Source organism: Anomaloglossus baeobatrachus, chromosome 3 (assembly GCF_048569485.1).
Source record: "Anomaloglossus baeobatrachus isolate aAnoBae1 chromosome 3, aAnoBae1.hap1, whole genome shotgun sequence".
NCBI classification, from domain to species: Eukaryota; Metazoa; Chordata; class Amphibia; order Anura; family Aromobatidae; genus Anomaloglossus; species Anomaloglossus baeobatrachus.
The window spans coordinates 326,904,344-326,930,593 of NC_134355.1; the positions used below are offsets into that span (position 1 = coordinate 326,904,344).

The following is a 26,250-nucleotide window of genomic DNA, read 5'->3' on the forward strand; positions in this document are numbered from 1 at the left end:
AGTGGTTCACTACTCAGCATAGTGGCCACACATCAATGTAAACCTCATAAAGAAGATACTTTTTTCAAATACCTTGTTTAGTCAATTGTGCTCGTCAAAGCCCAGCATTGCTCATGTTGACGGCGCTCTGCAGCAAAGGAGAGCGTGTGTGAGATGCTGGGCTGTGATGAGCGGTGAAACTGCACCCACAGCCAAGTCACTAAGGGAGACTGGGGCCCGCTCCAGTGATGTCGAGTCAACTGGAAGTTGACGTGACATCACCGGATCTCAGAGGTCATGGAGCCCGGGGATCATGTGATGGGGATGATCGGACCACAATATTGCCGCTCAGAGGCACAATTGACTAAACAAGGTATTTCGAAAAAGCCTTCTTTATGAGGTTTACATCTATGTGTGGCCATTATGCTGAGTAGTGGACCACCCCTTTAATAAAAGAGGAGCAACGTAGGACTGATTTTTTTTTAAGTCATCTATTTAGCAAAAGTTGTAACAATCAATTCTTACTCCCCTCCATATACAATGAGACGCCTTAAAAAAATGATTTGAGGTTACTTAATAAGCCATATAACCAAAAATGGATAGAGAGAAGACTATAACACACTAAAATGTCTTTTGACTGTAAAATGGACCTTGGTTGATGCTGAAGAAGGCAATAACACGTGTAATACCCTATGAAGCGCTAAGGAACATCAGCGATTATGAGACTGGGCTCTGCAGGTCGAGTATGAGCACGGTCACAAATCATTCACTATGGGATGGCGGAGATAGCCAAGAACTACACTTGGCCAACTTTGGGACACTCTCTGGACTGTTTGTGAAACCAACTTTCAGACCCTGAGCAATTAAAAAGTTACCCCCAATCTTATAGATAGGATATGCTTATATCCATGGCATAACTTCTTTAATAAAATAACTTCCAGGATGACCACCAAATGCATGACTTAGAAGTAGACTTGAAGATATTAAGTTTTCTTACCTTTTAGTATACTTTGCCATATCCCAGGGAATGTATACAATGCTACGCTCAGGTGGGATAAACTGGTTTAAATAGGTAACTGCAGCTACCAGTTCATCACTAAGGATCCTCTCATGCCTTCTCTTTTCTCGTTCCTTAGTTTATAAAAAAAAACATGTCACACATAAAATATATCTTGTTTTCATATATATAAAGATTTATTAACTTTAATTCTTGTCAAGGGAGATGTCTCTCAGTAATGGCTTTTCCTTAGTTAAAAATGATACAGTCCATTTGTATATGACTTCCCATCCCCTTCTTTAGAAAAAAAAAACAACAAATAAAAAAAAAACAACCCACACATTATTTGGCTGCGTATTTTAATATAATAACTGAATAGAGGAAAGAAATTATTTTTCTCCCATGAGACTAGATCTTCTAACTTATATTTAATTTCAGAAAAGAGTTGATCCACTCACATTGCTATTTAGAACAAAGAAAACATCTAGTCAAATCTTTTACAACGTGAAGAAAGGATTGGACAAAAGGAAGACAAGACCATGTTAGAGAATCAAGGAAAGAAATTTGTTGTGGTGGGTGGGCTGCAGGAGACAAGTAATATTCACTTTTTATGATTGTAGTGTCCTGATCAACTATATTGGGATGTCATCAGGGTCAGAGTAGGGGTCCAGCTTGAGACCTTAGATGTGGTCCGTCCTTGTTAGGACGGAAGTCTGGGGCAGCAGTTATTTCTTATTTTCTGAATCCAAAGAGTAGTAGGGTTAGTAAATGGTGGACAACTCTACTGACTCGGATGGAGAGACTGCATGCCCTCATATGAAAAAGGACTGGGTGAGACCATTCCTATTTTAATACCTAGAAAATCCATTGTGTATTAATGTCTATCTATAACTGACCATTGTCAGGAATATGAGCGCACATTGATCTGTTGTTTTTTTAGGTATTCATTATTTCTTTTGTTGTGTGTTTTTGTAAATTGGACCACTGTCCTTTGCTCACAGCATTGTCACTTTATTGGTTTGTTTGTTTAGGTTTTTTTTCCTGTGTTTATTATCTCTTGTGGCCATCACCAGATAGGACCCCTGATTGGAATGTCCTTCATTAGGCTGACTTAAGTGGCCATGGTGTATTCACCGTAGGTGGTGATAGCTTTATGAGCCTGACTTGTTTATACTAGAGTAATTAAGGTTGCTCTTTTTAATATCTATATCAATAAAGGTGTATATTTTAATGCTTATTTGCATACTAACTATTTGGGATTGCTGATTTACAAAACACAAAACTCTGTTCATATTGTATAATGTTTAAGCTATGTGGCTGGAGGATATATGACTGAGTATATACTAAGTGGCTTTTGTATACAAAAGAGTAGTTGACTATACTGCAAAGTAGTAAAAAGTATACTATTGTATAACAGCCCAATGAATTTCAAAAGCATACTCTCATTTCATCCATAGAGTGAATAAAGTCATATGCATACATTTATACATATGGTGTATGTACTGCGTAGTAATGAGAAAGTGTGCTCGGCACTACTCAGTTGTGCATCGAGGCGCTCGAACAAGTATCGCAGGTGCTTGAGCGAAATGCTCAAGTCCAAGCCCTGCATGTTTTTCTGCCTCTAAACTTGCAGGGATCGCCTTCCAATCACAGTAATTCCGTAGCAATGTTGACTACAAGCATTACTGTGATTGTCCGGCCATATTGCATCATCGGGTCTAATATGAGACCTGGGGGGTGTGATGCTCATCACACTGCAGTTCAGGGAGAGCTGTTGTAAGAGGGACAACTTAGATTAGAGCAGGCATATGGGCAGGGTTTTACACTTTCACCCTTTAGTTCACATTGCCTTATAGGGTCTTTTTAGCCTGGTTTAATTTAATCAATAAAAAAAAAAAAAAAACATAAAAAACAGCCAAGGTAACACACACAGCTACGGGCTGGTATTATCATTCTGGGAATGTCCATTGTTATTTGGACCTTCCAACCTAAAATAGCAGCCTGTAGCCATCCCTGAATTGGCGCATACATTAGATGCACCAATTCTGGCACTGGACCTCAGTTCTTTCAGATTGTGGCCTGGTGAGGTGGACACTGGAGTCTTTAAAGCTGGATGAGATGAATCAGTGTGTGTGTGTGTGTGTGTGTGTGTGTGTGTGTGTGTGTGTGTATAATGTCATCTGGCATCAAGCCCAGGAATAAGTAATGGAGAGGTGCCCATCAGACACCCCCATTACTAAAACAGTAAGTGTAAAGTTAAAATAAAACACAAACAGGAAAAAATTGTTCACCAATTTATAAAAAAAAAAAAGACAAAAACATAAAGATCCAACATAATCCATTGTGTAGTGGTCCCACAAATCCATATTCAAACCTATGGAGTCTCATTCAGAGATCGAGGCTCCATTGTTCACTTCCGGGCAGTACTAAACCTGGTGGCTTTCCTCATGAAAAAGTAGAGTTTCACTTTGAAATGCATTTAAATAAACTACCTTTCGATCACATCCAACGTATTGGTTTTAATCATCCATCTACAGCAGAGACATCCGCATTATTCTCTTGGCTCCAATGCATTGAATGGCCTTGAATTAGGTATTATGTAGCATACAAACTTAGTGATAAAGGATATATTCAATCAGCTATGTAGAACTAGAATAATTATCCCAGATGTACCTCTGTCCTTAAAATATTCTATATCCATTTGTGAGGATGTATCATAATATTGATAACATGACATGAGCAGATGACAAGTAGAGGAAACCTAAGCCATTATCAACTAAAGGGGGCTTTACACGCTACGACATCGCTAATGCGAACTCGTTGGGGTCACGGAATTGGTGACGCACATCCGGCCGCATTAGCGATGCTGTTGCGTGTGACACCTATGAGCGATTTTGCATCATCGCAAAAACGTGCAAAATCGCTCATCGGTGACATGGGGGTCCATTCTCAAAAATCGTTACTGCAGCAGTAACGGAGTTGTTCCTCGTTCCTGCGGCAGCACACATCGCTCCGTGTGATACCGCAGGAGTGAGGAACCTCTCCTTACCTGCCTCCCGGCCACTATGCGGAAGGAAGGAGGTGGGCGGGATGTTATGTCCCGCTCATCTCCGCCCCTCCGCTTCTATTGGGCGGCGGTTCAGTGACGCTGCTGTGACATCGCTGTGATGCTGAACGAACCGCCCCTTTAGAAAGGAGGCGGTTCGCCGGTCACAGCGACGTCGCCGGACAGGTAAATAGTGTCAAATCAGGAAATATATCACATGTGGATCCACACATGTGGTATACTTTGCTGTGTGCCCATGCTCCCTGATCTATGTGGGGCTCACCTCCCGTGAGCTCCGCATTAGGGTCAGGGAGCATGTTCGTGACATTGAGGCAGCAAAATCTGCTATGGACATCACACTGCTCAAAACGTTACCCCGGCACTTTAAGATCCACCACAATTGTAATTCTGCATTATTGGAGGTGCGGGGCATTGATATGGTGAGCAGCGGGTGCAGAGGTGGCAACCTCAAAAAAATACTTGCCCAATGTGAGGCTCGTTGGATCCACCGTCTGGACACGCTGGTCCCAAAGGGACTCAACGAAACAATGAGTTTTGCTCCGTTCCTCTAATATGCTTGATTTTCCTGCATCACCAGGATTGATTTTTATATATCTTTTTAGGGTTTGTGTGTTTTTTATATTCTTCAATTTTTTAATCATTTTTTATTCTTCTGTGCTTTCCCTCTCTCTCTTCTATATGCTATGCCTAGTTTTGTTGCACCATCTGGCGTGCACACTTTTATGTGTACATTAATCCATATGTTCTCTATGTATATTCTTCCAGTATTCCTTTCCTGGATTAGCACTCTACTCTTCCTGGACCTTTTTACCATCTCGGATACGCTGTCCCTAACGATTATCAAGTACATGAAGACACTGGATTCGTTATTTATATTGTGTTTCTTTACTGTCCATATTATTGTTGTTATCACCTGGGTCGCGTATCTCCCTCTGGCCCTGTGTTCACTTGGTCATTTACCTCTGCACGCGCGGCTCGTCTGTTCCTTCCTGATGTGGGCGTGCTTGCCGTCGCCTTGGTTGCCGCGCTCTCGCGGGAGTGGGATGACGCGTCCCTGCTCCCGCGCGTGCGTGTTGCAGCCCGACGGCTGGCCCGCCCCCATCGGGACGCTGCCGACGTGCGCGCGCGTCACTTGAGGATGTGACGTGCGCGGAAGTATGTGCGCGCCCTATAATAAAAACCCCTGGACTGCAACGAGCATAGCGCTGCCTTCTCCCTCCCTGAGGAAGCCGAATCTGAGCACTGTGCTCACATAGGCGAAACGTACGTTGGTGGGGTATGGGGGAGCCTCCTTCCTGTGTTCTTGGGATCATGCATTAGCCACTTTAAATATGCACTGGCCACTTTTTTTCTGTATGTATTGCTATATTTACCGGACGGTATTATGCCTCATTAATGAATTTGGGTGTGTGAGCAGGCTACTACATGCACTGATGCACATGCACTTATTTGTATACCCTTCGCTTTATGCCTGTTCCGACATTGCCCTTCTGCTTTATTTATGTCACTCCAATTGGCCATTCGTGATTATTGCCTATTATTTTGATCCTGATTATGCATCTTCACACCCCTATGTGTTTTTATCCTCTTTTTTGCTGTTTGCACATCTTTTTATGGTAATTAATAAAATATATTCACTTCATTGGCACTTTTTGACTCCAGTCCTCCTATTTTTATATTGGCTACTTGAGTCTGTGCAATGGTCATACTGACCAAACTGGGCTAGACAATGCCCAGCATGACTTTTCATACTGCTGTATGGGGGTCCCTATATTTAACCCCTTTAGAAAGGAGGCGGTTCGCCGGTCACAGCGACGTCGCCGGACAGGTAAATAGTGTGACGGGTCCGGGCGATGTTGTGCGGCACGGGCAGCGATTTGCCCGTGTCGCACAACAGATGGGGGCAGGTACCCACGCTAGGGATATCGGTACCGATATCGCAACGTGTAAAGCGGCCTTAAGCTAATTAAATGGCATCTGTCTCCAGGTTTTGGCCACCTAATTTGACAACAGCATAATGTAGAGACAGTGACCCTGATTCTAGCGATGTGGGCGAGGTGATATAGATCTCAGTATTCAGATAACTGGTAGATCTGAAGCAAATAAAACAGCAAATTTATCAAAATAATAGCAAGCAGCCCTGTATGTACTGTGACTAACCTGATGGATCAAATAGAACCCTTATGTTAGTTATGCTGGTTCTCATATCCAACCTTTTCCTTTACATTTGTAACAAGCGAGCATGCTTGCCACTTCTTGATAATCGGTCGAATATCGGGGTGCTTGCGCGCATTCATTACTTGACTATCGTGGGTGCTAGAATCACCAGTTAGACAGCCAATCAACACGCACGGATTCAAAAACATAGAAAGAAAAGGGGCACTCACCCAGAGTAGGGAAAAAACTGTCCTTTATTTCACATGGACAACAAGAGGCAGAGGGAAGATGCAAGAAGCAAGATGTGTCCTCATTTCCCGCATTCTACCTCTGCCTCTTGTTGTCCATGTGAAATAAAGGACTGTTTTTTTCCCTACTCTGGGTGAGTGCCCCTCTTCTTTCTATGTTTTTGAATTTGAACTTGTTACTCATATTTTTGGTTGGCACCCCCTGCTTTTCGGTCCTAGCTCTCCTTTCCAGCCAGTAGCTATTGCTGACAAATTAGCTCTCGTTGGAGTCAGTGGTGCTGGACTATCTGCTTGCCATGCAACATGCAGGGATTGCCTACCATACATGATAATGCCGTAGCCATGTTGGCTGCTGACATTACTGTGATTAGCTGGCCGCATCTTATATAAGACCTGGTGCCGCGATGCTCGGCACTCTCCCCTCTGGAAGCAGTTCAGGGAGCGTTTATCTAAGAGGGAGAGCTTAGAATAGAGAAGACATATAGTGAGTGTGTAATTGCTATTGCAGTAATTAATTGCTCTACCATTAAAACAAAAGTCCTATTAGTTGATATAATACCTTTGGACTACTACTTGATATACGGAAATATGACATTTGTTTATAAACTGCTTCTGATTCAATCTATATGCTTATGGGCTATGTTGTTCCCATTTTCTGTATGTAATAAAACTTTATTAAAACTTCAGTTATTAAAACAAAAAAAAAAAAGTCATTTTCAGGGCTAAATACTACCCTTTCTCTAGTAAAACACCTGTTACGTGCATTCAGTATCTGGATAGCTGCTAGAGGAGGGAGATAGAAAATAAATAAATAAATGAATGAATGAAAAAAAAAAAACAACATGAGGTCCCACCTATTTTTGATAACTAGCTAAGGTAAAGCAGACACCTGAGGGCTGCTATCATCAGGCTGGGAAGGTCCATGGTTATTAAGCACTTCCCAGCTTAAAAATAGCAGCCCATAGGCACCCCAGAAGTGGCGCATTACATTACATGTGCCAATTCTGGATCGCGTGACTTCACTCTGTTATGCGATCCCAGGAGTGTGAGGGCCGACAGCACTGGACTGGCGCCAGTAGCAGAGATGAGAATAACTTTTATTACTTTAAGGGAAAATATATGGATTAAGAATGGGTTGTCAGAGTAGTGGACAAAGCCTTTAACCTGCACACATCTCAAAGTTATTAATATTTGTAATATAAATCATTACAGTAATTTTTTACAATAAGCTGTAGTGCTGTTTCAGAGACTAGTTTATGCTCACTTCATGTGCTCCTCAGCAAGATGTGCACATTATGTTCAAGTAATAGTACAGGAAACCCCTATCTGTATAAAGTAATAGGCAGCAGAGTGGCTTAGACAGGAAATTCCTGTACTGATCTTGCTGAGCATCAGTTGAAAGACACTTCTAGACGGATTCTGATTGGAAGTATACTCATTGCATTCTTGCGGCCATGTGACCGCTGTTCCCTGCTCTTACACCAGCAAATTATCAGAGCAGACAGGGCAAGAACCCCGAAACACTGTGTCTGCAAATTGGGATTCTGATCTGGCATATATATCCTAAGTCATATGCAAAGGATTGTTAACAGTCCCCATTTGACTTTTAGGATTGCCACTTCCAATAGGTGGCGCTGCACTAGAGTTTGTCTCCTTTCCTGGACAGACAATTTGAATATTTTCCAGAGGGGCATGGCAGCTATAAGTCCCCTTACCTGGCAGCCAGACTGGCTTGCAAAGTCTCCTTAAGGAGAATAGTGTTCCCCCGTGGTCCCCACAAAGCTTCTCATGAGCCAGATCAGACACCCCATACTTTGCACTGACGAGGGGCAAGCACCCCGAAACACCGTGTCTGCAAATTGGGATTCTGATCTGGTACAGTTAGGTCCAGAAATATTTGGACAGTGACACAATTTTCGCGAGTTGGGCTCTGCATGCCACCACATTGGATTTGAAATGAAACCTCTACAACAGAATTCAAGTGCAGATTGTAACGTTTAATTTGAAGGTTTGAACAAAAATATCTGATAGAAATTGTAGGAATTGTACAAATTTCTTTACAAACACTCCACATTTTAGGAGGTCAAAAGTAATTGGACAAATAAACCAAACCCAAACAAAATATTTTTATTTTCAACATTTTGTTGCGAATCCTTTGGAGGCAATCACTGCCTTAAGTCTGGAACCCATGGACATCACCAAACGCTGGGTTTCCTCCTTCTTAATGCTTTGCCAGGCCTTTACAGCCGCAGCCTTCAGGTCTTGCTTGTTTGTAGGTCTTTCCGTCTTAAGTCTGGATTTGAGCAAGTGAAATGCATGCTCAATTGGGTTAAGATCTGGTGATTGACTTGGCCATTGCAGAATGTTCAACTTTTTTGCACTCATGAACTCCTGGGTAGCTTTGGCTGTATGATTGGGGTCATTGTCCATCTGTACTATAAAGCGCCATCCGATCAACTTTGCGGCATTTGGCTGAATCTGGGCTAAAAGTATATCCCGGTACACTTCAGAATTCATCCGGCTACTCTTGTCTGCTGTTATGTCATCAATAAACACAAGTGACCCAGTGCCATTGAAAGCCATGCATGCCCATGCCATCACGTTGCCTCCACCATGTTTTACAGAGGATGTGGTGTGCCTTGGATCATGTGCCGTTCCCTTTCTTCTCCAAACTTTTTTCTTCCCATCATTCTGGTACAGGTTGATCTTTGTCTCATCTGTCCATAGAATACTTTTCCAGAACTGAGCTGGCTTCATGAGGTGTTTTTCAGCAAATTTAACTCTGGCCTGTCTATTTTTGGAATTGATGAATGGTTTGCATATAGATGTGAACCCTTTGTATTTACTTTCATGGAGTCTTCTCTTTACTGTTGACTTAGAGACAGATACACCTACTTCACTGAGAGTGTTCTGGACTTCAGTTGATGTTGTGAACGGGTTCTTCTTCACCAAAGAAAGTATGCGGCGATCATCCACCACTGTTGTCATCCGTGGACGCCCAGGCCTTTTTGAGTTCCCAAGCTCACCAGTCAATTCCTTTTTTCTCAGAATGTACCCGACTGTTGATTTTGCTACTCCAAGCATGTCTGCTATCTCTCTGATGGATTTTTTCTTTTTTTTCAGCCTCAGGATGTTCTGCTTCACCTCAATTGAGAGTTCCTTAGACCGCATGTTGTCTGGTCACAGCAACAGCTTCCAAATGCAAAACCACACACCTGTAATCAACCCCAGACCTTTTAACTACTTCATTGATTACAGGTTAACGAGGGAGACGCCTTCAGAGTTAATTGCAGCCCTTAGAGTCCCTTGTCCAATTACTTTTGGTCCCTTGAAAAAGAGGAGGCTATGCATTACAGAGCTATGATTCCTAAACCCTTTCTCCGATTTGGATGTGAAAACTCTCATATTGCAGCTGGGAGTGTGCACTTTCAGCCCATGTTATATATATAATTGTATTTCTGAACATGTTTTTGTAAACAGCTAAAATAACAAAACTTGTGTCACTGTCCAAATATTTCTGGACCTAACTGTATATATCCTAAGTCATATGCAAAGGATTGTTAAAAATCCACATTTGAATTTTAGGATTGCTACTTCCAATAGGTGGCGCTGCACTAGAATTTGTCTCCTTTCCTGGAGAGACAATCAGAGCAGACAGTGCATGTGATCTGAGGATTCACAATTCTGCAGTCAGAGAGTGACTGTAGACTTGTGGATTTAGACCGGACAACCCTTTTAAGTGTATAGAAAAAGATGGGTGTAATCCCAATAGAATTCTCTCTTTAAGCCAAGCTTTTCACATTCATAAGAGAAGAGGGTTACACCTATTTCTGGAAGTTCTTTGAAGCTCAAGTGCAACAGATGTGGTAAACCTATAGCTGGTGAAAAAGTGTGATCTTTGTTTTTATATACAGAAATATTATGCAGTGTTATTTATGTTCGCCCTAACAAATTATACATTCTGAAATTGGCAAAGCTGAGAACACCAAGTCATTTTAGCTTCTGTAAGGTATGGAAAGCGATTGTAGTAAGGTATGGAAAGTGATTCATATGTCCTTTGCAAAGATTAACCTGTCCAGTTCCAGCCTTGCTGAAGTATCCCCAGATCATCACCGATCCTCCACCAAATTTCACAGTGGGTGCAAGACACTGTGGCTTGTATGCCTCTCTAGGTCTCCGTCTAACCATTAGACAACTAGGTATTGGGCAAAGCTGAAAATTAGGTAAAGAAAATTCAACAAACATATTTGCGAAGGACGTATGAATAAAGCCGCATACAAAGTTTTCCAGGAAAAACAGTTGCTTCCTTCTGTTCAGGCAATGTTTCCTAACTGTGAGGACTGTTTTTTCCAGCAGGACAATGTGGCATGCCACACAAGTAGGTCAATCAATGTGTGGATGAAGGACCACCACATCAAAACCCTGTCATGGCCAGCCCAATCTCCAGACCTGAACCCCATTGAAAACCTCTGGAATGTAATCAAGAGGAAGATGGATAGTCACAAACCATCAAACAAAGACTAACTGCTTACATTTTTGCACCAGGAGTACCATAAGGTCACCCAAAAGCAGTGTGAAAGACTGGTGGAAAGCATGCCAAGACGCATGAAAGCTGTGATTAAAAATCATGGTTATTCCACAAAATATAGATTTCTGAATTCTTCCTAAGGTAAAACATTAGTATTGTTGATTCTAAATGATTATTAGCTTGTTTTCTTTGCATTATTTGAGGTCTGAAAGCATTGCTTTTTTTCTTTTGTTATTTTGACCATTTCTCATTTTCAGAAAATAAATACAATTTTTCTGCTTGGAAATTCGGAGACATGTTGTCAGTAGTTTATAGAATAAAAGAACAATTTACACATTTTACTCAAAAATATACATATAAAGAGAAAAATCAGAAAAACTGAGAATTTGGAAGTGGTCTTAATTTTTGCCAGAGCTGTATGTGCAGTGACTAATATTTAAAGAAGCGTGTGGAATTACAACATTTTTATTATAATTTGCCCTGCCCCTATAGGATAGAGAAAAAGGTTTCCTGCTATTTAATATGGATTCCAGTGAAAGAACGTATAGTTCAAAATCTGCTTGGTATAACCATGGCAGGGTATTTTTTTCTTTTAATTAGACCAATATTGATCGGCTAGTTACCAGGTTAGAATAAAAAGTAGCTGCTATGATGAGATGTCAAAGAAGTGAGATAGTGTTCCTATATTTTTACAATAAGCATATTGTTTACAGTGTAAAAAAATGTGTGTGTGTGAATGTACCCTAACTAAGCAAATCTATCAAAAGAATACTACATTTCTCATATAAAGAAACAACAAAGAGCCAGCACCAATGTGCACTAAGGCATCAAATATTCCAAACTGCATTATAAAAATTTTTTTTTTTTTTTTTTTTTTTTTGAGATTTTTGGCAAAAAATTGCAATTTCTTGAGCTGCTTCGCCACGTCGCGGCAAATCTCATTTGAAGCAGTCCTACACTAAAATATTTTTATAAAATGTGCCATGCGGCCTCACATATAAATAGCAGAACTGCTCTCAGCAGCACTCACCTGGTCTATTGCAGTCCCGTACCCATGACTGAGTCATGGCTGTGGGCGGGACAGGTCCAAGCAAATGCTGCATGAAGTATATATATAGCCTGTGGACAAAGCCTGATGACCCAATGTGAACAGTCACCAAACGCCAAAATCTATACAGATGGAATACATCCCAAATTGGGGTGCATAGCAAGGTGGAGGTCAACCACCGACCAATTCAACAAAGAAACAACAAAGAGCCAGCACCAATGTGCACTAAGGCATCAAATATTCCAAACTGCATTATAAAAAAATTTTTTTTTTTTTTTTTTTTTTTTTGAGATTTTTGGCAAAAAATTGCAATTTCTTGAGCTGCTTCGCCACGTCACGGCAAATCTCATTTGAAGCAGTCCTACACTAAAATATTTTTATAAAATGTGCCATGCGGCCTCACATATAAATAGCAGAACTGCTCTCAGCAGCACTCACCTGGTCTATTGCAGTCCCGTACCCATGACTGAGTCATGGCTGTGGGCGGGACAGGTCCAAGCAAATGCTGCATGAAGTATATATATAGCCTGTGGACAAAGCCTGATGACCCAATGTGAACAGTCACCAAACGCCAAAATCTATACAGATGGAATACATCCCAAATTGGGGTGCATAGCAAGGTGGAGGTCAACCACCGACCAATTCAACAAAGAAACAACAAAGAGCCAGCACCAATGTGCACTAAGGCATCAAATATTCCAAACTGCATTATAAAAAAATTTTTTTTTTTTTTTTTTTTTTTTTTGAGATTTTTGGCAAAAAATTGCAATTTCTTGAGCTGCTTCGCCACGTCACGGCAAATCTCATTTGAAGCAGTCCTACACTAAAATATTTTTATAAAATGTGCCATGCGGCCTCACATATAAATAGCAGAACTGCTCTCAGCAGCACTCACCTGGTCTATTGCAGTCCCGTACCCATGACTGAGTCATGGCTGTGGGCGGGACAGGTCCAAGCAAATGCTGCATGAAGTATATATATAGCCTGTGGACAAAGCCTGATGACCCAATGTGAACAGTCACCAAACGCCAAAATCTATACAGATGGAATACATCCCAAATTGGGGTGCATAGCAAGGTGGAGGTCAACCACCGACCAATTCAACAAAGAAACAACAAAGAGCCAGCACCAATGTGCACTAAGGCATCAAATATTCCAAACTGCATTATAAAAAATTTTTTTTTTTTTTTTTTTTTTTTTTTTTTTGAGATTTTTGGCAAAAAATTGCAATTTCTTGAGCTGCTTCGCCACGTCACGGCAAATCTCATTTGAAGCAGTCCTACACTAAAATATTTTTATAAAATGTGCCATGCGGCCTCACATATAAATTGATGCCTTAGTGCACAATGGTGCTGGCTCTTTGTTGTTTCTTTGTTGAATTGGTCGGTGGTTGACCTCCACCTTGCTATGCACCCCAATTTGGGATGTATTCCATCTGTATAGATTTTGGCGTTTGGTGACTGTTCACATTGGGTCATCAGGCTTTGTCCACAGGCTATATATATACTTCATGCAGCATTTGCTTGGACCTGTCCCGCCCACAGCCATGACTCAGTCATGGGTACGGGACTGCAATAGACCAGGTGAGTGCTGCTGAGAGCAGTTCTGCTATTTATATGTGAGGCCGCATGGCACATTTTATAAAAATATTTTAGTGTAGGACTGCTTCAAATGAGATTTGCCGTGACGTGGCGAAGCAGCTCAAGAAATTGCAATTTTTTGCCAAAAATCTCAAAAAAAAAAAAAAAAAATTTTATAATGCAGTTTGGAATATTTGATGCCTTAGTGCACAATGGTGCTGGCTCTTTGTTGTTTCTACATTTCTCATATGAAGAATTTTATTTTTACTACTTGAAGACTAACAAGTGTCAATTTTTTTCTCTAATATTGTAAGGTGGTGGACTTGTGGTCATGTTCTCCACCCCCTCCTCCACCTCCCCCCGAAAAGACCAATATTGTTGTCATAATATGTGGTGTATAATGTGTAGTGTAATGTAAATTATGTCCTGCTTTAATATATGATGTGAATTGTGCTTTGTGGTAGTGATATAGTGATAGGATGTGTTATGCTGACAGTTAATAGTTGGGAGTAGTCCAGGAAAGTGACATTTTTGTTCTGTGGAATGCCAGGTAGGGAGTGTGCCTAGAATAGATCTAACGTCTAGTTAGCTGAGAAGGCCGCATGACGCAAGTGTCCCTGCAAGCTAGAGGAGACTGGAGAAAGAGATAGCGTGATCCTGAGGAACAGACTGACACAGAAAAAAAGTGTCCAGAACATGGAGTCAGCGAACTGACCAAGGGGAAAAGTGATCGAGTGAGAGTGAAATACGACAGCTCAGCAGTGCGGCGCCGAGTAGCTTACAGTTCTTTGAAGGTAAATGGGTCAAAAAGGAATAAGACGTGAGACTAGATAAGTATCCCAATTGTCCTTGAAGCATCAGTAGGCAACGAGTCTAGTCCGACCATATCGGCATTATCCCTTCGAAAGGGAGAAGACGCAGAACAGCAGGGAGGACAGGATGACTTTCACAGCCTGTGCTGTTATGCTGAGCTGAGTGGTGGTTAAAGACTTGTAACCATGAAGAGACTTTGTTTGAAAACTCTCTTTGTTGATAACGAAACGACCAAAAAGATACGTGCCTGCTATCCAGTGAACATAGTGGTTGTAAAACTGTTTTAAGAACTGGTGGTCTCCTTCTGTACTCAGTTAACATCTGGTCCTGACCAGCCAAGGTCAACCGCAGCATGCGGCCTGCACACGTGTACCACTCATGACACAGGTTCACACACCCAGCCAAAAACCCATCTTTCATATAGTGTGTCGGGGTGAGGAAGATGCAGACATCACCCAGACTACTTACCAATGCCACGCTACACTATAAGTAAAAGATAAATAAAATTGAAATGAAAGGCAACTGGTGGTGGATAACAGAAGATCCAATCATTAATTGATAAGCACAGTTTACCTCCTAATATTCTTTTCCTGCTAAATGACTACTGCAAACATCACAGAACAAGCTCATAGTATACTATTATGAACCCATAAGTTACATTCTGTCTTAGACATTGGCTTATATAGAACAAATCTTTGAAGATCCTGTTCAGGGTACAAAAAAGCAGCTCAGGCAAGATGACTGCCCTTGTAAGGATAAATACATTAAATGAGAAAATAAAATATTTTTACAACTGTTGTCGACAGATGCCCTTCAGAACTTTCAATACCAGAACCATAATCAGTCTACAAAATCCATCAGGTTGACTTACAATTGGAAATTAACGAGAATAGATCCTTAAAAGGGAACCTGTCAGGTGCAATATACACCCAGTATCATGAGCCGTTCTGGGTGCATATTAGTAATTCCTGCCTAACCGTCCCTGTATACACTAGCATAGATAAAGAGATCTTTAGAAAAATTATTTCTAAAGATCGTTTATTATATGCTAAGGAGGCCAGCGACTAGTCACAAAGGCGTTACTTCCCTTGACTAATCGGCCCACATAGCATGTTAGTACACCCCGGTGGGCGTTCTAACATGCTAATGAATGCACAGCGACACTGCACATACCTCACTCTCGATGGCGCACGGCGGAGGATGGATGTGCAGTGCGCATAATTTGGAGTGCCCAAGACTTCCGATCATGCGTACTAAACTGATGCCGGGTGTAAGTTTCCTGGCTTCAGTGAGATATAGTGCACATAGTAGTATTTTTTAGGAGCGCACCACCGATCAAGTATGAAAGTGGGTGCACCCTAATGCGGTGTACAGAGCTAAAGAATTTGGAAAGAGAAAGAGCACCGCATATACATAAGGGGCACACCAACCACAGTATAAATCGTAATATACAAAAAAGCTTTATTCAACACACTAGATTTAAAAACACTAAAAAGACATGAAGAACATCACACTCAGAGCTGAGCTAAACCCAAGTGTAACCATGGCCATGGTGAACAATAAACAAGATCACAGTGATCTTATTAAACATATATGATAATACATACATCAAAAATTGAAACCTGTGAAAAACCACAATAGGTAGTTTTAAGTTGCAACAAGATGACCAAAAGATATATAGAGTACAGTAATGACCAGTACATGCAAAGACAATATATTATGGCTATGCACTACAAAAATGAGGCAACATTGAATAGGGGGCGGCGTTTGCAGGAAGGGGATAATAATATATAGGCAATGATACAGATGTATTAGTACACCCGAGGTAGAGCTGGGGAGGGTTGTATGTATCTGTGTATAAATACAAAATGATGACCTGCCTACAAGCAACTATGCACTATAACGTACACCATAAGGATGCCCAGGCAGGGTGCTGGGCCCCAACAATACCAAGAGTGGTATAGAGTTGTGCAGATAGGTAAGTCCCTATGGATAGAGGGGGCACAAAGCCAAATAGCAAATTAGCAGGTGCCCACAGCACAAACACAGGAACATAAATACCAATGGTTGTCCGCCCGAATAACCATAGCAAACACCAGCCCCAAAGCATAGATAATTGTGGATGGAAAAGACACAGGGTGCAGGGAACACCATGGACCAGGTGGGTAGACAAATGTAGCTCAGATTGGGTGACTATATTGTCTTTGCATGTACTGGTCATTACTGTACTCTATATATCTTTTGGTCATCTTGTTGCAACTTAAAACTACCTATTGTGGTTTTTCACAGGTTTCCATTTTTGATGTATGTATTATCATATATGTTTAATAAGATCACTGTGATCTTGTTTATTGTTCACCATGGCCATGGTTACGCTTGGGTTTAGCTCAGCTCTGAGTGTGATGTTCTTCATGTCTTTTTAGTGTTTTTAAATCTAGTGTGTTGAATAAAGCTTTTTTGTATATTACGATTTATACTGTGGTTGGTGTGCCCCTTATGTATATGCGGTGCTCTTTCTCTTTCCAAATTCTTTAGATATAGTGCACATGACTGGAAGTGCTGGGGACTCCGGATCATGCTCAATGAGCATCCATCCTCCGCCAGCCGCCATGAACAGTGAGGTATGTGCGCGTCGCTGCCCATTCATTAGCATGTTAGTGCGCCCACAGGGGCATGCTAACATGCTATATGGGTTGACTAGCACCGGGTACTAACACCCTTTGCGACTAGTCCCTGGCCGCATTAGCATATAATAAACGATCTCTAGAAATACTTTTTCTAAAGATCTCTTTACCTATGCTAGTGTATACAGGGATGGTTAGGCAGGGATTAGCAATATGTACCCAGAACTGCTCGCGGTCCTGGGTGCATATTTTCTGAGACATAGGTATGGCACATCTTCAATATGTGCAGTTTCCTGCAGAATAATGTCATTATAATATCTTTCAATCATTAGAAGTTTCCAATATTTCTCTTTTTTTTCGCTTGGAAGTCTAATGCTAAAATGTAAATGACTGAGCATTTCAAAGAATCTCGGTCCCTGGAGAAGATCCCCGCATAGACAGTTGCTATGACAATAGTAGAAGTTGTGCATGAAATTAAGACGACTAATTTCGAGATAATGCAAAATTATAAATGACTAGGTGAGGAGGCATCCGCATTTGTGTGGTTGAATTTATTAAATAATCTCAGCAAATTTTATTTCATATTAAAGCAATCTCTAGATATTGCTATACAACTTAATGATATGTCCCTCGGGATGCTAAATAAAACTGCTATAATTTAGCAGGAAAAGCAATTCTTCCTTCATTTTATAAGCTTACCGCTGCCATACATTAGACAGAATTATATTCAGTGTGCAAACAAACACATGCAACCAAAAGAGAGTCAACGTTAGGCTCTCTGTAAAAACAAAATCCTAATGTCAATTGAGATCTAAGGAATAAGGTTTCTCCTTGTGGAGAGTGACCTGCCAGGTCTGGCATGCCAGTATGAGGAGACTTAAACGCCTTACAGTGCTCCTCTGGGAAATTAAATATGTAAATTGCCTCTTCAGAGATGAGGAGGACTTAAATTTGAGTGCACCTATCGGAAGTAACAATCCTATGTCAATATCGATCCTCTTTCTCTCTGAAGAGGCAATCTGCATAATGTCAATTGATTCATTCTGCCCAAGTTCATGGGGCATCTTGAATCATTCACCGAGTCCTAGATTCCAGTGTTTCAAAGAAACAAAGTTGAGGGCGAGGCCGAGGTTAATCATTCAAGAAGGTCCCCATCCTGCTCCTCTTTACTGACAGGTCTTGCCCTATACACATATAACTGAATAGGATAACTGAAGTGAGCACTAATATATATATATATTATGAGTGCAAGCCAAAAAATACATACTATACAAGGATAAGGCTGCAAATTAAACTTAGATAATGGTATAATGCCTCAAGCATATGTAAAAATATTGGAATATACAATGAAAAATGCTACTTGCTAATTTGATCATGTGAATAATGAGTTGCATACCTGCCATGAATATTAGGAAAAAGGAGATATTTAGCAATCGCATTGATCAATGTAACTGAGCCCCAAGACCTCGTCAAGGTATATATCTATATTGGGGTCCCTAGCTCTGTGACCCTAACTGTGTGTCATCTCATTGCAATTAAAAACTGCTGTGGGTGGAGAGGGGTAACTAAGGACTTTCTTATATAGGAGATGGAAAAAAACATGGCCGAAAGGGGCGGAGCTGTGTTCACATTCAGAAATTCATTATTCACATGTTCAAATTAGCAAGTAGCATTTTTCATTGTATATTCCAATATTTTTCCATATGCTTGAGGCATTATACCATTATCTAAGTTTGATGTGCAGCCTTATCCTTGTATAGTATGTATTTTTTGGCTTGCACTCATAATATATATATATTAGTGCTCACTTCAGTTATCCTATTCAGTTATATGTAGTTTTTTTTCTGAATGTGAACACAGCTCCGCCCCTTTTGGCCATGTTTTTTTCCATCTCCTATATAAGAAAGTCCTTAGTTACCCCTCTCCACCCACAGCAGTTTTTAATTGCAATGAGATGACACACAGGGTCACAGAGCTAGGGACCCCAATATAGAGATATACCTTGACGAGGTCTTGGGGCTCAGTTACATTGATCAATGCGATTGCTAAATATCTCCTTTTTCCTAATGTTCATGGCAGGTATGCAATTCATTATTCACATGTTCAAATTAGCAAGTAACATTTTTCATTGTATGTTCCAATATTTTTCCATATGCTTGAGGCATTATACCATTATCTAAGTTTGATGTGCAGCCTTATCCTTGTATTGTCCTATACACATGCATGAGAGGAGACCGATCCGTCTAGTCGAGCAAGCAGGGCGAAGGCTTTTGGACTGGCCACCTTCTCCATTAGCTGCAAATCCAACTATGTTTTTATCTGGCACTCTGCAGCTTTTCAGTGTAAACCATAAATGCTTTGAGCCGGTCTTGGAATAATTCTGGCTTTGGTTCGAGCAGCATGATTTAGCTGACAGATTCCCATTAACCTTGGGTAGCTGTCAGAAAACAAAAAATCACTTCAAAAGTGCTAAAAATTATAGATCCCAGATTAGATATGTGCAGTGGGGAAACATAAATCTGGAGAGATTAAGACACATTATAAGGTTTATCTGTAGAGATCAGCAGATACTGTGTATGTAGTATGACAATGTGAAGAACTAGCACAATTCCCCTATTACATTTTACTCTGTCACTCTCAGTTTTGGCTTCCAGGAGCATATTTGATAAAGGAAAAATATATACAGTATCTTTTTAGCGTGTTAGCCAGTGGATAGAAAAAAATTAGAATTTCAGAGTCCTCAGTGGTTGATACCTTTTAGTGGCTAACAAAGATTGTAAAAAATAGAAATCTTTTAAGACTACTCAAGTCTCTTCCACAGGCCATGTTTTGTGGCACATTCAGTTTTGACTATCCATGTAACCATGTGTGTACATAAGTGTCATCTGTGTGCCATCCATATGTTGTCTGTGTAACATGCACCAGAATAAAATGTATTTATGAAATTAAATATACATATTGCCTCTTTAGAGAGGAAGAGGACATGAATTCTAGCGTCACCAACTGACAGCAGCAATCTTAAAAGTCAATATCAACCCTTTAAACAAGCCTTACTATATGACTTCGAATATATAAGTCAAAGTAGAATCTCAATTTGCAAGGCTTTTAAGTCTCCTCATACTGGTATACCAGACCTGGTGTGCCACTCTCCATAAGGGCTCTTTTCCACTTGCGTACCACTTCCAATGCGAGGGCATTTGGAAGCTATAATGGTAATGACCCTCTGCTGCGGGTGTCAACCGAGGATCATGCGACTGTGATGCGATCCTGCGATCGCATCACAGGAGCGGAGAAGATGGAGGGAGCACTTTCTCCCCATCTCCTGCCTGGCCTGTCTCTGCGTATATTGCACTGCAGTCGCATAACATGTGAGTGCACTGTGATGTTTCACACACTCCCATAGGCTTGTATGGGAATGCATGAGCTGAGACTTGCTTCAAAATGCAGCATGCTGCGATTGCACAGAGAGCGCGATTTGTGTCGAGAAATAACAGGAAAGAGGAATCTGCCTCATTGATTAACACTTGTGCGAGTGCAATCCAATTTTTTTTTTATCAGATTACACTCGCAAATAAAAATCGAATATGGAAAAGAGCCCTAAGGAGAATACTTGCCCCTTAGATCCCAATGTTAGCCTCTCACCTAGCCAAACCAGATCTCATACTTTGTACTGGCTAGGGGCAATAACCCGAAACATCGCGTCTGGAAATTGAAATTCTGGATTGGCTTATATATCCTAAACAATGATAGGTGAACTCAAACTGTAAAATTTGGGATCCCTGCCAGATACCTAGTATCTGTGTGCCAACTCCGGACACAGAGTTCTCAGGGAACTCTGTGTAACTATCCAAATCCAGCTATCCAGATAAATTAAAAAAAAAAAAAAAAAGAAAGAAAATAAGGAATAAAGCAGTGTTATACTTACAGTGTCTCCTGTGCCGCAGTAACACTACTTCCAAGGGCACTCATAACCCACATACATATACACTGCTTCCCATGCCCACCGGCAGTCCCGACGTCTGTGATTGGTTGCTGTCAGACAGAGTGCCACACGACAGCGTGTCTGACTGCATGGAATCACACATACTGTCTGAGTGTCTATGGTGGTGTAAAAATAAATTTAAAAAATTGGTGTAGGGTCCCCCCCATATTGTGATACCCAGCATGGATAAAGCAGATAGCTAGAGGCTGCAGACCCCAGCCGTGTGCTTATCTTGGCCGTGTATCAAAATAAGATGGTTAAGATTGTTGAAATAATTTTAAAAAATGATGTGCAACCCCCCCCCAGTTTTGATACTCAGCATGATGAAGTCGACAGTATAGGGGCAGGTATTCTCAAGCTGGGGAGACCCATGGTTATTGGCGCCCTCAGCCTAAAAATAGCATTCTGCAGCTGCTCAGAATTGTCGCATGCATTGGATGCAACAATTCTGGTACTTTACCCGGTTTATTCCGATTGCCCTGGTACGGTGGCAATTGAGGTAATATGAGGGGTTAATGACAGCTCAAAGCTGTCACTAAGACCTAGATTAGTAGTGGGAAGCATCTATGAAACCCCCCCATTACTAATCTGTAAGTGAAAAGAAGTAAACACAAATACCGAACAAATCCTTTATTTGAAATAAAATACAAAAAAAAAAAAAAAAAAAAGAAAAATACATTCTCTTTCTCTAATTTATTAACCCCAAACACCCAGTTCCAATGTAATCCAAACAAGGTTCCTCAACAATTCCGGCTTTGCGACATACTGAAGTCACAGCGCTCAGACACAGAACATGTCCGCACACTGTGGCTTCATGCAAGAGCTCACTGAGCCGCAGCTGTGAGCGGTGACGTCACTCAGTTTATCTGTGGGCATAGCTGGAGGTTTCCACAGTACCCCACTTGTGATTGCAGGTAAACTGACCTCAAGTTACCTCATTAAACTCAATGACCTCAAGAAATGCAGATTTGGTGCTGAAATATATACACCATATTCCTGCACCAAATCTGCATCTCCAGGCAAAAAAAAATGTATCAAAACACGATGCGGTATTGATGCGATTTTGTTTTTCTTTAAATTTGATTGGACACGCCGATCTAAAATATCTGTGGGTTTGCCCATCACTACTCTTAAGTCATATAGTAAGACTCATTTCAAGGGTTGATATTGACTTTTATGATTGCTACTTCCAATAGGTGGCACTAGAGTTCAAGTCCTCTTCCTCTCTGAAGAGACAATTTGCATACTAAATTTCCCAGAGCATGCAAGGCTTTTAAGTCTCCTCATACTGGCATGCCAGACCTGGTGTGGCATTCTCCAATAATAGATAGATATCCGGCAGCTATTTGACTTTACAACCACATGAGAAATTATTAAACTGTACCCTTTAATGCCTGGCATGTGGAGCTTATTGTCCAGCCTTTTATTAACCTAATAAATAAATTAAATAAACAAATAAAATAAATAAATAAAAAAACAACAACATGGGGCCCCCAATTTTTGGTAGCCAGTAAATGTAAAGCAGACAGCTGCAGTCGTATACTAACAGGCTGCTAAGGTCAATGGCTATTGGGTGCCTCCTAGCCTAAAAATACCAGCCAACAGCTGCCCCAGAAATGGCACATCACATTAGATGTGCCTATTCTGATGCATTGCCTCGGCACTTCCTAATTGCCCTAGTGCGTTGGCAACTGGGGTAATAGTGCTTGGGGTTTATGTCAGCTGTAAAGTATCCAAAAACAAAGCTGACAAAAAGCTCTGGTAGTAATAATGGAGAGGTGTCTATCAGAGAACCCCCATTACCAGCTCAGTAATAAAAAAAAAAAATTTAAAAAAAATTTGGTTAATAGAAAGCTGTACAATCTAATTACAGTGGCATGCTAATGTTTGGGCACCCCTGGTCAAAATGATTGCTATTGTGAACAGTAAAGCAAGTTGAAGAGGAAATGATCTCTAAAAGACATGAGGTTAATGATGACACATTTCCTTTGTATGTTAGGATAAAAAAATATATATTTTCATGTTTTACATTTGAAAAATTACAATAAGGAAAAATGGGCCGATGCCAAAGTTTGCGCACCCTTGAAAGTCTGTATGCTCCGATAACTTTGACCAAGGTTTCAGACCTTAATTAGCCTGTTAGGGCTATGGCTTGTTTACTATCATAGTTAGAAAAGGCCAGGTGGTGCAAATTTCACTGCTTTATAAAAACCCAACCACTTTGACCCTTGTGCCAAAAAACAGCAGTCATAGGTTCTTCTAAACACCTGCCAAACACTCTGAAAATAAGAATGGCAACAGCCCACAAAGCAGGAGAATGCTATAAGAAGACAGCAAAGCGTTTTAAAGTTGCCATTTCCTCAGTAAGAAATGTAATTAAGAAATGGCAGTTAACAGGAACAGTTGAGGTTAAGATAATGTCTAGTAAAGCAAGCAAAATATCTGTAAGAGCTGCTCGGAGGATTACTAGAGGCAAATTAGAAATCCCACTTGACTGCACAAGACCTTCAGTAAGATTTTGCAGATTCTTGAATTGTGGTACATTGTTCTCCTGTTCAGAGACACCTGCACAAATATGGAGGCTTTCATGGAAGAGTCATCAGAAGAAAACCTCTCTTGGCAGAAGTATGCAAAAGAACAAGGCTGATGCATTTTGGAAACACGTCTTGTGGACCAATGTAGTTAAAATAAAACTCTTTGGCTACAATGATTAAAGGTATGTGTGCAGGAAAAAAAGGGCACATCATTTCAGGAATAGAACATCTCCCCAACCATTAAGCATGGGGTGAATCAATCATGCTTTGGGATTGTGTTGAAGTCAATGGCACGGGGAAAATTCATGGGCAGAGGGAAGAATTGATTAAAAGAAATTTCAAAAACTTCTTGATGCAAATCTAACACTATCTGTAAAAAAGCTGAAGTTGAAAAGAGGATGACTTCAGCAAATGGATAATGATCCTAAACACACATCAGAATCTTCAATAAAGCCACAAGCTGAAGGTTTTACAACTGTCCCCTGAGCTGATTATCATTCAAAATCTGCAGTTAGACCATGTAAAGGATATTGAAATTTTTAATAAAATGCAGTATCAAAGCTAGCAACTAAAGAAACTGAACAATTGGTCAGCATTGAATAGCTCATTTGTTAGCACTGAACTAGCTTATGATCTTCAGGATAAAGGAATATGGCCTGCTTCCTCGTCAAACGTGACTTCAAGCTCCATCACAGCATGCATTATAGGGCAAGCACATGTTTGAAAATGTCCGAGCTTTCAAGACCAAAAAAAAACACCATAGATGACTCCAAGCATTTATTACAAATTGCTACGCATAAGCGGTCTAATAGAAGCCGGTTTCCGTTAAATAATGAATCACAAATTTCAATTATTCCAGAAATGCATTAATGCTGGAATCCTGGTGTGGACAGTCTATGAAAGAGCACATTTTCATCCACATTACAACTGACAAGTTAAAAAAAAATAAACCACTTAACAAGTCACATGTCAAAGCCGGGTGATCCAGAGTTTTGCAGCCGAGCCTTTGACAGTCGAATCTATAAATATACACTTCAGTGTATTGCGCTTTCCTCACTAACATTTACATATTAGTTTTGCCAAAGGAAATGGACAGGGACAGATTTTTACAACTGGCAGATTTATTTTCATTCATGTGAATTTCTGCTTCTGTACCTGAGGATACCAAATAAACAACTGGAAGATGACATAGCCAAAATATTTTAACCCTTTCCAGATAAGTGAAGTACGTGCATGCCACATTCTGGATCAAGATGCAAACAGGACTGGTGTTAACTATGGTATTCAGCTGTCTTTAACAGCAGCTACCGTAGATCTGATTGCAGCAGGTTAACTTCTTAAATGTCACAAAAAATGGACCCCAAAATACAAGTGGTGAACAGAGAGATTGGGGAACCCTGTATAAGCCCCTCATCTAACCCCCCATCCTCCACCCTTGCCAATTTGTTGTCACAGCAGATGGGGCCTACCTAAGTGTTCACCACCTTTGTACTCCTATTTCAGATAGCTAAAGAACTATTACAGTAAATCATACAGCAATCCAATCAACCAGAGGTTTAACTTCCATAGTGTTACAAAATAAAACACAACAAAAAAAAAATTATGTCATCCCACTTTTTTCCATATGCACATAAAAAATATGCATTATTACCCCATTCCATTAAAAGTCTGAACTTTAAAAATATGAAATTATCCTACTCAATGTGCAGAAAAAAATATAGATTTTTTTTTACTTAAAATTAATATAGAAAAATTTAAATTGGGGGAAGTGGTAGGAAGGGGTGAAAACAGCTTTCTGAAGAAAGGACAGTGAAGGACAAGTAGAGATGGCTCTTACTAGCCCTACGTCTGGAGGAATTTCTCTCTAGGATGAGCAGGAGAAAAGAAAAAGGAAGGCAAAAATAACTTTTTGTTAAGGTGGAAGGTGGAGAGCACTTTGGGAATAAAGGAAAGAACTAGTCAAATAAACAACCTGGGCTTTGTGGATAACAAGAAAGGGTGAGCGATTGTTACTGAGTAATTGAATGAACAACTTCCTGGAGGAAGGTCTTCTGTAACTTGATCATGATCTGGATTACCTGATCCATAAAGGGTACTTCTCACATAGCGAGATCGCTAGCGAAATCGCTGCTGAGTCACGTTTTTTGTGACGCACCAGTGACCTCATTACTCGATCTCGCTGTGTGTGACACTGAGCAGTGATCTGGCCCCTGCTGTGAAATCACTGCTCGTTACACACTGCTCTGGTTCATTTTCTGGACGTTGCTCTCCCGCTGTGAAGCACACATCGCTGTGTTTGACAGCGAGAGAGCAACGATCTGAATGTGCAGGGAGCAGGGAGCCGGCTTCTGGCAGCCTGCGGTAAGCTGTAACCAAGGTAAATATCGGGTAACCAAGCAAAGTGCTTTGCTTGGTTACCCGATATTTACCTTGGTTACTAGCGTCCGCCGCTCTCAGGCTGCCAGTGCCAGCTCCCTGCTCACGTAGCCGGAGTACACATTGGGTAAATAAGCAAAGCAGTTTGCTTATTAAGCCGATGTGTACTCTGGTTATGAGTGCAGGGAGCCAGCGCTAAGTGGTGTGCGCTGGTAACCAAGGTAAATATCGGGTAACCAAGCGCTTGGTTACCCGATATTTACCTTGGTTACCAAGCGCAGCATCGCTTCCACGCGTCGCTGGGGGCTGGTAACTGG

At 40.9% G+C, this 26,250-nt stretch overlaps 1 protein-coding gene across 3 annotated transcripts in view; it reads right to left on the reverse strand.

The window, feature by feature from the left end:
- Positions 1 to 26,250, reverse strand: part of FIG4 (FIG4 phosphoinositide 5-phosphatase) — a 384,735-nt gene that overhangs the window by 199,550 nt on the left and 158,935 nt on the right. For all 3 annotated transcript variants that reach the window (XM_075340061.1, XM_075340062.1, XM_075340063.1), the window contains one exon: positions 977 to 1,110. In XM_075340061.1, the coding sequence (XP_075196176.1) occupies positions 977 to 1,110 (134 nt within the window). The remainder of the gene's footprint in view (positions 1 to 976; positions 1,111 to 26,250) is intronic.